The sequence below is a fragment of the Ovis canadensis genome, chromosome 1 (assembly GCF_042477335.2).
Source record: "Ovis canadensis isolate MfBH-ARS-UI-01 breed Bighorn chromosome 1, ARS-UI_OviCan_v2, whole genome shotgun sequence".
NCBI classification, from domain to species: Eukaryota; Metazoa; Chordata; class Mammalia; order Artiodactyla; family Bovidae; genus Ovis; species Ovis canadensis.
Genome location: NC_091245.1, coordinates 35,371,610 through 35,384,905, shown reverse-complemented (window position 1 = coordinate 35,384,905; position 13,296 = coordinate 35,371,610). Strand labels below are relative to the sequence as shown.

General features: G+C 35.4%; 1 protein-coding gene across 1 annotated transcript in view; it reads right to left on the bottom strand.

Moving 5' to 3' along the window:
* The window catches only part of HOOK1 (hook microtubule tethering protein 1), a 73,831-nt gene that overhangs the window by 50,216 nt on the left and 10,319 nt on the right, over window positions 1-13,296 (bottom strand). The window contains exons 3-6 of the mRNA XM_069592925.1: window positions 11,173-11,245; window positions 7,946-7,996; window positions 6,480-6,612; window positions 1,019-1,086 (exon numbers count right to left, since the gene is read on the bottom strand). Coding sequence (XP_069449026.1) covers window positions 1,019-1,086; window positions 6,480-6,612; window positions 7,946-7,996; window positions 11,173-11,245 — 325 coding nt within the window. The remainder of the gene's footprint in view (window positions 1-1,018; window positions 1,087-6,479; window positions 6,613-7,945; window positions 7,997-11,172; window positions 11,246-13,296) is intronic.

Here is a 13,296-nt window from a genome sequence, read left to right as displayed (position 1 = left end):
ATTTTACTCAAATAAAAAATATACAGCAGTTTAAGCTAAATAACTCAATGTTCAAACATTATATTAGTGAAGACAAAAAGTAATATGTGCTTGAAATATGTAAATAGATATATTTAAAATACTAATGTACTAAAAATTATAATACAAATTCTACATAAAATCGAGCACGTTAAATAATTTTAAAGAATGATTCTTATGTAACATGAGTTGGCACTTCAAAAATTCAGCTATAAATGAGTTATGTGGCAAAATTCCTAATCCAAGAAGCCATTTTAAATGTAGGAGCTACAATTATATGAGAAAAAAGATACTGTAAAATAATTTCTTTTGCATATGCGAGACATGTATATTTATGCATAGTGATGTTTTCAATTCAAACTAGCAATGCAAACTCAGGGTATATCCATTTTTCAAGTCCTATATGCTGTCTCCCTTTAAGTCATGACTCTTCCAAACTAACCCTTAACTCAATTTTCTCTCAGGCCTGCTCTTCACTTGACTTCATCTCAGCCTTCTGGTCTGACTTTAAGAATGAGTGCCAAATGAATTCTGAATCTTTATGACATAACTTAAGATAACCAGACTGGATTGAACCCAGATGACCTGGCTCTGAAATATAATTATCACTGTATTTGCTCACAGTTCTAACATTCTGAAAATGCACATAAGATACATACACACACACACTTTTAATTTCAGAGATGATTATTCTATCTGGCAGAAAAAAGAGAAAGTATAAAAATTCCTATCTGGGAAGATGCTGTTTATCTTGCTTAGCTGAAGTTACTTTAAAGAACTTAATAGTAATTTAACTTTTAAAATGCAGAGGTACTAAAATTGGGCTTGAAGCCCTTATAAGAAATTTTGGGGAAAAAGAACGAAGGGACGACACAACAGTCAAACGTAAGTCAAAGGGCACTTTTATACAGTAGTGAAATATACATCCATAAAGTTTTTATGAACAGTTTTATTCAATTTGGTTTAAGATTTTTATACATGTGATTATGATATAACTTACCTCTTGAATAGCAGTCATGACCACGTGTTGAACAGATTCTTCCAATGTCATTATATTCTGAATATGTTCTATGATTTAAAAAAAAAAATCAGATCTGATAAAAACTCTACTCTTTACCCACAGTAATTCAGCCATTCAATTAACCACATAAAAATTCATTCACTACACATAATTCTTTGTGCAAGTACAATACTTTTTCCACAAGAAATATGTCCACTGAAAACAAATATGCATAAATGAAAATATTCATATAAATATTTATAAATGTTTTAAAGAAAATCTCTAAGTTTCTTATAAGGAAGAAAAAGAGAAGAAATTGCAATTAATCGTAGAACAACTATGACAATTTCTCCTATCTTGTTAAATATTCAACATTATGGGATGAATTCACATGTACAGGTATAGCACAGAGATATTATAGGTTCAGTTCAGTTGCTCAGTCGTGTCCGACTCTTTGCGACCCCATGAATCGCAGCACACCAGGCCTCCCTGTCCATCACCATCTCCCGGAGTTCACTCATATACACGTCCATTGAGTCCGTGATGCCATCCAGCCATCTCATCCTCGGTCGTCCCCTTCTCCTCCTGCCCCCAATCCCTCCAAGCATCAGGGTCTTTTCCAATGAGTCAACTCTTCGCATGAGGTGGCCCAAAGTATTGGAGTTTCAGCTTCAGCATCATTCCCTCCAAAGAAATCCCAGGGCTGATCTCCTTCAGAATGGATTGGTTGGATCTCCTTGCAGTCCAAGGGACCCTCAAGAGTCTTCTCCAACACCACAGTTCAAAAGCATCAATTCTTCGGTGCTCACCTTTCTTCACAGTCCAACTCTCACATCCATACGTGACCAGTGGAAAAACCATAGCCTTGACTAGACAGACCTTTGTTGACAAGGTAATGTCTCTGCTTTTGAATATGCTGTCTAGGTTGGTCATAACTTTTCTTCCAAGGAGTAAGCGTCTTTTAATTTCATGGCTGCAATCACCATCTGCAGTGATTTTGAAGGCCCTCAAAAATAAACTCTGACACTGTTTCCACTGTTTCTCCATCTATTTGCCATGAAGTGATGGGACCAGATGCCATGATCTTTGTTTTCTGAATGTTGAGCTTTAAGCCAACTTTTTCACTCGCCTCTTTCACTTTCATCAAGAGGCTTTTTAGATCCTCTTCACTTTCTCCCCTAAGGGTGGTGTCATCTGCATATCTGAAGTTATTTATTTTTCTCCCGGCAATCTTGATTCCAGCTTGTGCTTCTTCCAGCCCAGCGTTTCTCATGATGTACTCTGCACAGAAGTGAAATAAGCAGGGTGACAATATACAGCCTTGACGCACTCCTTTTCCTATTTGGAACCAGTCTGTTGTTCCAGGTCTGGTTCTAACTGTTGCTTTCTGACCTGCATATAGGTTTCTCAAGAAGCAGGTTAGGTGCTCTGGTATTCCCATCTCTTTCACAATTTTCCAGTTTGTTGTGATCCACACAGTCAAAGGCTTTGGCATAGTCAATAAAGCAGAAATAGATGTTTTTCTGGAACTATCTTGGTTTTTCGATGATCCAGCAGATATTGACAATTTGATCTCTGGTTCCTCTGCCTTTTCTAAAACCACCTTGAACATCTGGAAGTTCACGGTTCACGTATTGCTGAAGCCTGGCTTGGAGAATTTTGAGCATTACTTTACTAGCATGTGAGATGAGTGCAATTGTGCAGTAGTTTGAGCATTCTTTGGCATTGCCTTTCTTTGGGATTGGAATGAAAACTGACCTTTTCCAGTCCTGTGGCCGCTGTTGAGTTTTCCAAATTTGCTGGCATATTGAGTGCAGCACTTTCACAGCGTCATCTTTCAGGATTTGAAACAGCTCAACTGGAATTCTATCACCTCCACTAGCTTTGTTCGTAGTGATGCTTTCTAAGGCCCACTTGACTTCACGTTCCAGGATGTCTGGCTCTAGGTGAGTGATCACACCATCGTGATTATCTTGGTCGTGAAGATCTTTTTTGTACAGTTCTTCTGTGTATTCTTGGCACCTCTTCTTAATATCTTCTGCTTCTGTTAGGTCCATACCATTTCTGTCCTTTGTCGAGCCCATCTTTGCATGAAATGTTCCCTTGGTATCTCTAATTTTCTTGAAGAGATCTCTAGTCTTAGTTCCAGACAATAAAGCAATAATCACAATAAAGTGAGTCACATGTATTTTTTAGTTTCCCAGTACATATAAAATTCTGTTTACAAACTACTGTAATCAATTATGTGACAATAGCATTATATCTAAAAAAAATGTACAAACCTGAATTAAAAATTGCTTTAACAAAATCCTAACCATCATCTGAGACTTTAGTAAGTGCTAATCCTTTTACTAATAGAGGATCTTATCGATATCTTGATGGTGACGGCTGCTAGGAAAAAACCAAAGAGGGCGCTTGTGAAAGCTGGGGTGTCTGTGGCAATTTCTTAAAATAAGACACCAGTGAAGTCTGCTGTATCAACTGACTCTTTCACAAATTTCTCTATAGCATGCAGTGCTGTTTGATATCATTTTATATACAGTATAGCTTCTTTAAAAACTAGAGTCTATCCTCTCAAATCCTGCTACTGCTTCATCAACTAAGTATGTAATTTCTAAATTCTTTGTTGTCATTTCAGCAATCTTCACGGCATCTTCGCCAGGAGTAGATTCCATCTCAAGAAACCATTTTCTTTGTTCATCCATAAGAACCAACTCATCTATTAACATTTTCTCATGAGATTTAGTCATATCTTTAAGCTCCACTTCTAATTCAAATTCTCTTGCTATTTTACATCTGCAGTTAAACCCTCCATTGAAGTCTTTAACTGCTTAAGTGAAGTGAAGTCACTCAGTTGTGTCCGACTCTTTGCAATCCCGTGGACTGTAGCCTACCAGGCTTCTCCATCCATGGGATTCTCCAGGCAAGAATACTGGAGTGAGTTGCCATTTCCTTCTCCAGGGGAATCTTCCCAACCCAGGGATCAAACCCAGGTCTCCCACATTGGAGACAGGAGCTTTAACCTCTGAGCTACCAGGGAAGATCTTAACTGCTTAAGTCATGTACAAGAGTTGAAATTAGTTTTTTCCAAACTCCTGTTAATGCTGGAGTTTAATGTTAATTTTTACCTCTTCCCATGAATCATCTATGTTTTTTCTTTTTCCCCTAAGGCAAACATTCCTTTACCTTTTTAATTTTTATTTTACATTGGAATATAGTATATTTACAATGTTGTGTTCATTCTGGGTGTACAGGAAAGTAGTTATACATATACATCCAGTCTTTCTCAGAGTCTTTTCCCATATAGGTTACTATAGAGTATTGAGTAGAATATGGTAGTTTGCATGTGTTAATCTCCATATCCTAGTTTATCTGCCCTCCCCACCTTTCCCCTTTGGCAACCATAAGCTTGTTTGCTAAGCCTGTGAATCTGTTTCTGTTTTATAAATAAACTCACTTGTACAATTTTTAGATTTCACATATTAGTACATCATATGATATATGTCTTTCTCTGTCTGACTTACTTCACTTAGTAACAATCTCTAATTGCATCCATATTGCTGCAAATAGCATTACTTCATTCCTTTTTACGGCTGCGTAATCTTCCACTGTGTATATGTACCACATCTTCCTAACCATTATCTGTTGATGGACATTTAGGCTGCTTCCATGCCTTGGCTATTGTAAACAGTGCTGCAATCAACACTGGGGTGCAAGTATCTTTGCTAATTAGTTTCCTTCAGATATACGCCCAAGAGTATATCAAATCTATTTCTAGTTTTTAACATCTATATTCTCTATAGTGGCTGTACTAATTTATATTCCCACCAATAGTCTAGGCTGACACAAACAAATGTGAAGATATACCAAGTTCTTGGATTGGAAGAATCAATATTGTCAAAATGACTACACTGCCGAAAGGTAACCTACAGATTCAGTGCAATCCCTATCAAATTACCAATGGCATTTTTTGCACTCTAGAACAAAAATATCTTAAAATTTGTATGGAAACACAAAAGACCCTGAATAGCTAAAGCAATCTTGAGAGAGAAAAATAGAGCCAGAGGAAACAGGCTCCCTGACCTCAGACTATACAGTAATCAAAAGCTACAGTAATCAAACAGTTTGGTAATGGCACAAAAACAGAGGTGTTGATCAATGGGACAGGATAGAAAGTCCAGAGATAAACTCACATACCTATGGTCAATTAATCTATTAACAAAGGAGGCAAGAATATAAAATGGAGAAAAGACAGTCTCTTCAATAAGTGGTACTGGAAAAACTGAATAGGTAAATGTAAAAGAATGAATTAACATTCTCTAACATCATACACAAAAATAAATTTTAAATGGATTAAAGACCTACATGTAAGACCATATACTGTAAAACTCTCAAAGGAAAATATAGGCAGAACACTTTTTGACATAAACTGCTGCAATATCCTTTTGGGTCCACCTCCTTAGAGTAGTAAAAATAAAAATAAATAATAGGACCTAGTTAAACTTAAAAGTTTTTTGCACAGCAAAGGATAGCTATGAGAAATAAAAACCTATACAAAGTACTCACTTGCCCAAGAAAAAACAGCCAGTTAATAATAGAGATGGCCTAATATGAAAGTTTTCTGATATCCAAACCCTTTATTTATTGATAAACTATAGCTGATTTCATATATTTTATTTTTCTCCTTCCTGAATGAATTCTTGTCTTATGTGCTCTCTTCATTAGTTAGATAACACTGAATATTTTCTAAGGTTCTGACAAAGCATTTTACAAACTTCAGCACCCAACATCCTCTTAAAAAGGTGATGTCCTAAAGCCAGTTTTGGATGAGTCATGCAAAAAATATTAGGATCAAAAATCTCATCACCCAGACTGATGCACGCTCCTGAGAGAAGTAGATCTTGGTGTGTTCAGTTCATCATTTTACTCATTACTTTCAACCAAAAACACTCTTTTTGTACTCAGCTCGATATGGATTACTGTGTTCTGATATACTAATATAGTCCTCAATTCCATTTATATCATCAGACTGCTTATCTGGAGGACACACTGAAGGCATTCTTCTGAAAATAGCAGAATATCACCTGAAGAAGCCTGGATTATAATTTAGCAGCTGCATAATCACTTATGAAAATCTGAACCAACATAAGGTTCTGTATGTGAAAGAGAAAGCTTATCAAATGAATAAGGACAATTTTTATTGAATATCTGCCAAGTCCTAAGCACTGATTAAATTAAGCTAATTAAAGTACATTTTATTTAGCCACTGAATATGTATCTCAGAATCCAGAAATACAATTATACTGAAGATCTGTAGCTTTTTAATGGCAGAGCTGTGCTTGAATTCAGAACCTCTGGCCTTCTGCCAACCCTCAATATTACATTATTATGCTATTTCTTATAAGCAATGTAGGTTGTTTCTAGAAAGTAGATATCTTCAAATAAATTGAAATTCACTTACCTTGTTTCTTTTCACAGTTGACAGCACAACCTAAAATAAGCTGGAGCAATCTCCCAAGCTCCACAGAATCTGAACATTCAGTTATCTGGTTTAAATCAGGGATAAGTTCTTCAGAAATCTGTTGCCCCAAAAACTGCAGTGTTAAAAATAAATTAGATCACTCACTTATGTAGGCTACAGAGAACTAACTACATTTAGTTGTTATAAGGAAGATAAATTCTATAAATACGTTCATGAAATGACTCAGATAAATTAACAAATGACAAAACCACAATTATTGACTAAAACCAGTTAGCAAAGTGCAAGCAAGCTCCTAAAATTTTGAGAACCAACCAAATGCAACTAACATGGTTTCATACCAAGTATGATTCTGCTCCACTGTCAGAGAGAGGAATTGTTTAAGAAGCCCCTGGCTTGATCTATTATGATAAAACTTATGCCTTTCCATAAAAAATAAACAGATTTATGTTAAGTCAAAGAATATTCAAAATATTTTGATATAGTCTCGATGAACAGAGAAACACAAAATAAACTATCACACTTTGACAAATGAATAACAGACTTAAACGATTAATCTTTGCTGGCTCTATAATTTTTCTGCATGGGGTCCATGGGATCGCAGAGTGGGACACAACTCAGAGATGGAACAACTTTCATTCTATTTTTTTGTTGTGCCACATGGCTTGTGTGATCTTAATTTCCCAACCAGGGACTGAACCAGTGCCCTGGGAGTGAAGGGCCAAGTTCTATCACTGAGCTGCCAGGGAATCTTGGCATTAAAAAGACAAAAAACAAACAAAACTTCAAAATGAGTTTTAGGCATTAGTGAATTGAAAAATTTTAGTTCTAAAATTACTTGGAAGAAACAAGTTTAATTGTACAAAAATTTTAAAATTTTTGTAAATTTTGGTCTGGTAAAATCAGACCAAAATCTTTCACACATTAAGCAATTAACCTTCTAATATCAAGTAATCCTACTAGAGAATTTCTTATAATGCTGAATAAGAAAAACAAAGTACTTGAATAATGTAATATCTAATGTGACTTTAATACTACTTTTATTTTGCATTCTTCTTCAATTAACTTGCACAAGCATAATTTCATAGTGTATTTTGCTGCTGTTTATACTGGAAAGAAACAGATTAATACTTTAAACATAAAAGTACTTCAATTTAATTATAAGACCTACTTTATAGCATTGCATAAAATAAAATTATATAAAGATGTAAGCAATTTTATTTGAGAAAATAATCAGAGTAGCAACATATAAACATTATTTTACAAATCAATATATTAAGCTTTAGCCCTTTTATGTTCACAAAATTTGAGTGTACTAAAAATGGAGAAAAAATAGTATCTTTCAATTATGAATTATACATCATAAAATGTTATAAACTAAAAGCAAGTCATTTTTCATTGTCAATGTAATTATCAGAGTATTTTAAATAATCAGATGATTTTCATACCTCATTGTAGTAACTCATAATTCCTTGAAGTACCTTCTTTAAATTACTAGCCTAACAGAAGAAAAAATAAGAATTAAATCATTTAATATTAATAATGAAAGAAAATACATGTCAAGGTGAAAGAAAATAAAAACTTCCCAATAAAAAGGACAACAAAAATACGTATTGGAGTTCTACAAATACAAGTACACGGTAATTTTTAAACATCAAAGCTTTATTCAGAGTTTTATTAAAGAAAAAATGTTTTACTGCTTACATAGTTTAACCACAGTGATTCTATTTAAAATGAGCCACAACTAAATTGTGGCTAAGTTAAAATTCAAGTACTAACTTAGAAAATTTAGCTATGAGCATGTCCACCTTTAGTCATCTATAACAACTAGAAAACAGGAATATTATCTTCAAGCTTAGCCAAAAGATAATATAGAACTCTAATTTCTGAGAGAAGAAAAACAAAAAAGGTGAGCCCTATACTAGTCTAAGATTTCTCTCTAGAGGTAATTTTCATACCATGGCATAGGGAGGTGGAAACGAAGCAAAGCCTGACATTCCAGTGGATTTGAGAAGATAGACATCATAAGTTCAGGAAGGTCAAGGTAGTTGGGATTTGCAGAGTAGATAAATGAAGAGGTGCGAGCTATGGAAAGAAAGAGCTCCAGAAATCTGCATAGTAGTTCCTTTGACTCTTTGGCTGAACAATAATTTGCACGTGCATGGGTGAAACTCCATGAGAGTAAACAAAAATAATTTCCAAGGAAACAACAATCCAGGGAACTATAAACTGAACAATTCCCGAAGATTGCACAGGGCCAGAAACAGTTGAAATTCTCACCAGTAAGAGTGAAGAGACCATGACCAGGTTCATACAGATAAGCACTCAATAAAGACCTCAAAAAGGTCAACTTAATGAATCTAAATAGTCCAAGAGGAGAAAATAACTCCAGATCTGCCTTACATTTCCACAAACCATGAAAGAATCAAACTGATTCACAAGTACCTTAACTGCCTGTGAGAACAAAATCCAACACTCTTTAAAGAAATACAAAAAAACCCCAACACTCAATAATAAAACTCATACTATCTAGCATCCAATAAAAAAATTACTACACACATGAAGAAGCAGGAATATGTGAACTATAATTAGGAGAAACCACAGTCAATAGAAAGAAGCCCAAAAATGAGAGATGAAAGGATTAGAAAACAAAAGTTAAAACTGCTAGCTTAAAATGTTCAAGGATTTAACAGCAGGAATATAAGCAAGCTAATGATTTTTTTTTAATTTAAAAAAAACTAAATAAAGAGACTATTAATGGATTTTTTAAAAAGCAAGACCTATTAGGTGTCCACAGCATTTTCAATATAAATAGAGAGAGACTAAAGAAAAGAAAAAGACAACAGACAAAAAAAATCATAACAAAAGTGGTTCTATCAGTATCGGACAAATTACACTTTCAAACAGAAAATATTACCAGGATAAAGAAAGTCATTTCATAATGGTAAGTAGATTCATTCATCAACAAGACATAAAAAACTAATGTATGTAAACCGTATAACATAGATTCAAATTACATGATTAAAATATTTGCAGATCTGAAAGGAGAAACTGAAAAACCCACAATCATCATTACTGATTTGAAAACTCTTCCTCCCTTAACTGACAGAATAATCAGACAGAAAATCAATAGAGATATAAAAGATGTAAACAGTACTATCAAAGAAGTGAAATAATCTATACTTGTAGAAATGCAGAATGTATGTTATTTTCAAGTGTACATGGAATATTCACCAAGACAGACTATATATTAGGTCACAAAATAAGTCTCAGTAAATGTAAAAGAATTCAGAGTATGTTCTCAAACCAAAATGGAATTAATTTATAAATTAATAAATAAAAGATACATAGAAAATTCTCAAATATTTAGAAGCTGAAATACTTATTCTAATACTTATTCAGGGGTCAAAAGAAAAATCACAAGGGAAATTATCAAGTAGTTTGAATGAAATGAAAATAAGAACATAATAAGTATGTTAAAATGTGTGGCTGTGGCTAAGGCAATGCTTACTATTAGGGAAAAGTGCTTAAAACATTATTTAAGCTTTCATCTTAAGAAGCAAAAAAAGTGCAGACATAAAGAAGAAGGGAAATAATAAAGATCAGAAAGGAAATCAACGAAAAAGAAAGCTGCTCTTTTGAAAAAAAAAATTCAAAAAATGGAAAATCAAACCAGATTTATCAAGAAAGAAAATAGAAAAGACATAAATCACCAGTATTAAGGAAGAAAGACTAAAAACAGTTCAAAGATTCATCAACATGCTAAGCAAATTGTAGTAAATCAGTGTAATGAAATACTAGTCAGCAAAAAAAAAAGAAAAAAAAAACTACTAATACAGGCAACATTGATGAGTCTCTAAATAAAACATTACACTGAGTAAAAGAATATCAGAGAGTTCATAATGTCCAATTCCATTTATATTGAACTCTAGAAATTAAGGGCTTCCCTGATAGCTCAGTTGCTACAGAATCCACCTGCAATGCAGGACACACCAGTTCAATTCCTGGGTCGGGAAGATCCCCTGGAGAAGGGACAGGCTACCCACTGCAGCATTCTTGGGCTTCCTTTGTGGCTCAGCTGGTAGATAATCCGCCTGCAATATGGGAGACTCTGGGTTCATCCCTGAGTTGAGAAGATCCCCCAGAGAAAGGAAAGGCTAATCACTCCAGTATTCTGGGCTGGAGAATTACATGGACTATATAGTTCAAGAGGTGGCAAAGAGTCAGACAAGACTGAGCGACTTTCACTTTCTAGAAATTAAACCTACAGTGACTAAAAGCAGATCTGTGGCCATCCAGGGCCAACTTAGGAGTGAGGATTAACTAGTAAGGGGAATACATACATGTTTTTGGTTAATGAAAATGTTCTATGTCTGATTATGATGGTATAAGAACACATATAACTATCAAAACTGAAACTATACACAACAAAATACAGCCTTCAGTTAGTTTAGAAAAGAAGATTTAGTTGAGCTTGGAGAAGGAAATGGCAACCCACTCCAGTGTTCTTGCCTGGAGAATCCCAGGGACAGGGGAGCCTGGTGGGCTGCCGTCTATGGGGTCGCACAGAGTCGGACACAACTGAAGCGACTTAGCAGCAGCAGCAGCAGCAGCAGCAGTGCTAATTTCAGAACCACTGTCTGGATCATGTATATCTAGCATTCATTCTGCTTACCTTTATTCTCCAGTTGTCACCAGTATCTTCTTTAATTCGGCTTAACCAAGATTCATCAAACCAAGCTATATCACTACAACAAAAATACAAACGAACATTAAAATGTTTTTATGACATGAAAATACCAAATCTAATCAATAGATAAAGTTATTTTCCATCTTAAAAGCTGTCCTTATTAAGAACAGTAAATATTATTTAAAATGAACCCACTGAATTTTCTGTTATTCCTAAGGGTTTCTTTTGGAATTTCTCATAGTAAATGAATTAAGTCATTAACATCTTCAATTTAATAAAATTTACTAAATAACTCATCCTAGGCACCCTGGTGGCAGGTATATGTAAAAATCCCAATCCTAAGGGGAAAAAAAAGAAAACAATTTAATGTATATACTACATGTAAAGCATTGTACCTAATGTTTTTCCATATCACATCATTTTAATATAACAGTAACTTAGTAAAGGGTATATGATCCCCAATCTTATTCCTTTAGTGAACTCAGGATAAGATAGTAATTTGCCCTAAGTGACACTGCTGTTGCTGCTGCTGCTGCTAGGTGACTTCAGTCATGTCTGACTCTGTGCAATCCCACAGATAGCAGCCCACCAGGCTCCTCTGTCCCTGGTTTTCTCCAGGCAAGAATACTGGAGTGGGTTGCCATTTCCTTCTCCTATGCATGCATGCATGCATGCTAAGTCACTTCAGCCATGTCCAGCTGTGTGTGACCCTATGGACAGCAGCCCTCCAGGCTCCTCTGTCCACAGGATTCTCCAGCTAAGAATACTGGAGTGGGTTTCCATTTACTTCTCTTAAGTGACACTAGTACATAGCAAAGTTTACTATTATATTTGTTAAGCCTTAAATTGACATAGAAGTCCAAGACAAAGAGCTGCTATATCAAATTATTATGTATTTAATAAGGCATTGAAGAATAACCTGATTAAAAATAGTCAGCTATAATAAAAGATTATATTCTAAACAATATTTGGAGGCTTACTCTGAGTAAAAAATTGAGTGAAATTAACACAAAGATGAAAAATTTACTATCCTCTTAGAGAAATAGCTACTAAAGGGGGAAAGTAAAGAGCACCTTTATGGCAGAAAGTGAAGAAGAATTAAAGAGCCTCTTGATGAAAGTGAAAGAGGAGAGTGAAAAAGTTGGCTTAAAGCTCAACATTCAGAAAACTAAGATTACGGCATTTGGTCCCATCATTTCATGGCAAATAGACAGGGAAACAGTGGAAACAGTGGCTGACTTTATTTTTCTGGGCTCCAAAATCACTGCAGATGGTGATTGCAGCCATGAAATTAAAAGACGCTTACTCCTTGGAAGAAAAGTTATGACCAACCTAGACAGCATATTCAAAAGCAGAGACATTACTTTGTCAACAAAGGTCTGTCTAGTCAAGGCTATGGTTTTTCCAGTGGTCATGTATGGATGTGAGAGTTGGACTGTGAAGAAGGCTGAGCGCCGAAGAATTGATGCTTTTGAACTGTGGTGTTGGAGAAGACTCTTGAGAGTCACTTGGACTGCAAGGAGATCCAACCAGTCCATCCTAAAGGAGATCAGTCCTGGGTGTTCATTGGAAGGACTGATGCTGAAGCTGAAACTCCAATACTTTGGCCACCTCATGCGAAGAGCTGACTCACTGGAAAAGACCCTGATGCTGGGAAAGATCAAGGGCAGGAGAAGGAGACGACAGAGGATAAGATGGTTGGATGGCATCACCAACTCAATGGACATGGGTTTGGGTGGACTCCAGGAGTTGGTGATGGACAGGGAGGCCTGGAGTGCTGTGGTTCATGGGGTTGCAAAGAGTCAGACACGACTGAACGACTGAAATGAACTGAACCTCAAACTAACGGATGCCTGGAGACCCAGAGACTAGAAACAGCACAGTAGGATCCTGACCTAGAGGTTTTGAAGGGAGCATGGTCCAGTCAATACCTTGACATAGGACTTGTAACCTCCTGAACTCTAAAGAAGATATTTTTGTTGTTTTAAGCCACATAATCTGTTGCATTTTGTTATGAAAATCCCAAGAAATGAATACAGGTTTTCTCCCATTTGTCTTTAAAATAGCAACAGTTTCTGCATTTAAAAAAGAGATACGTATTATGTATTC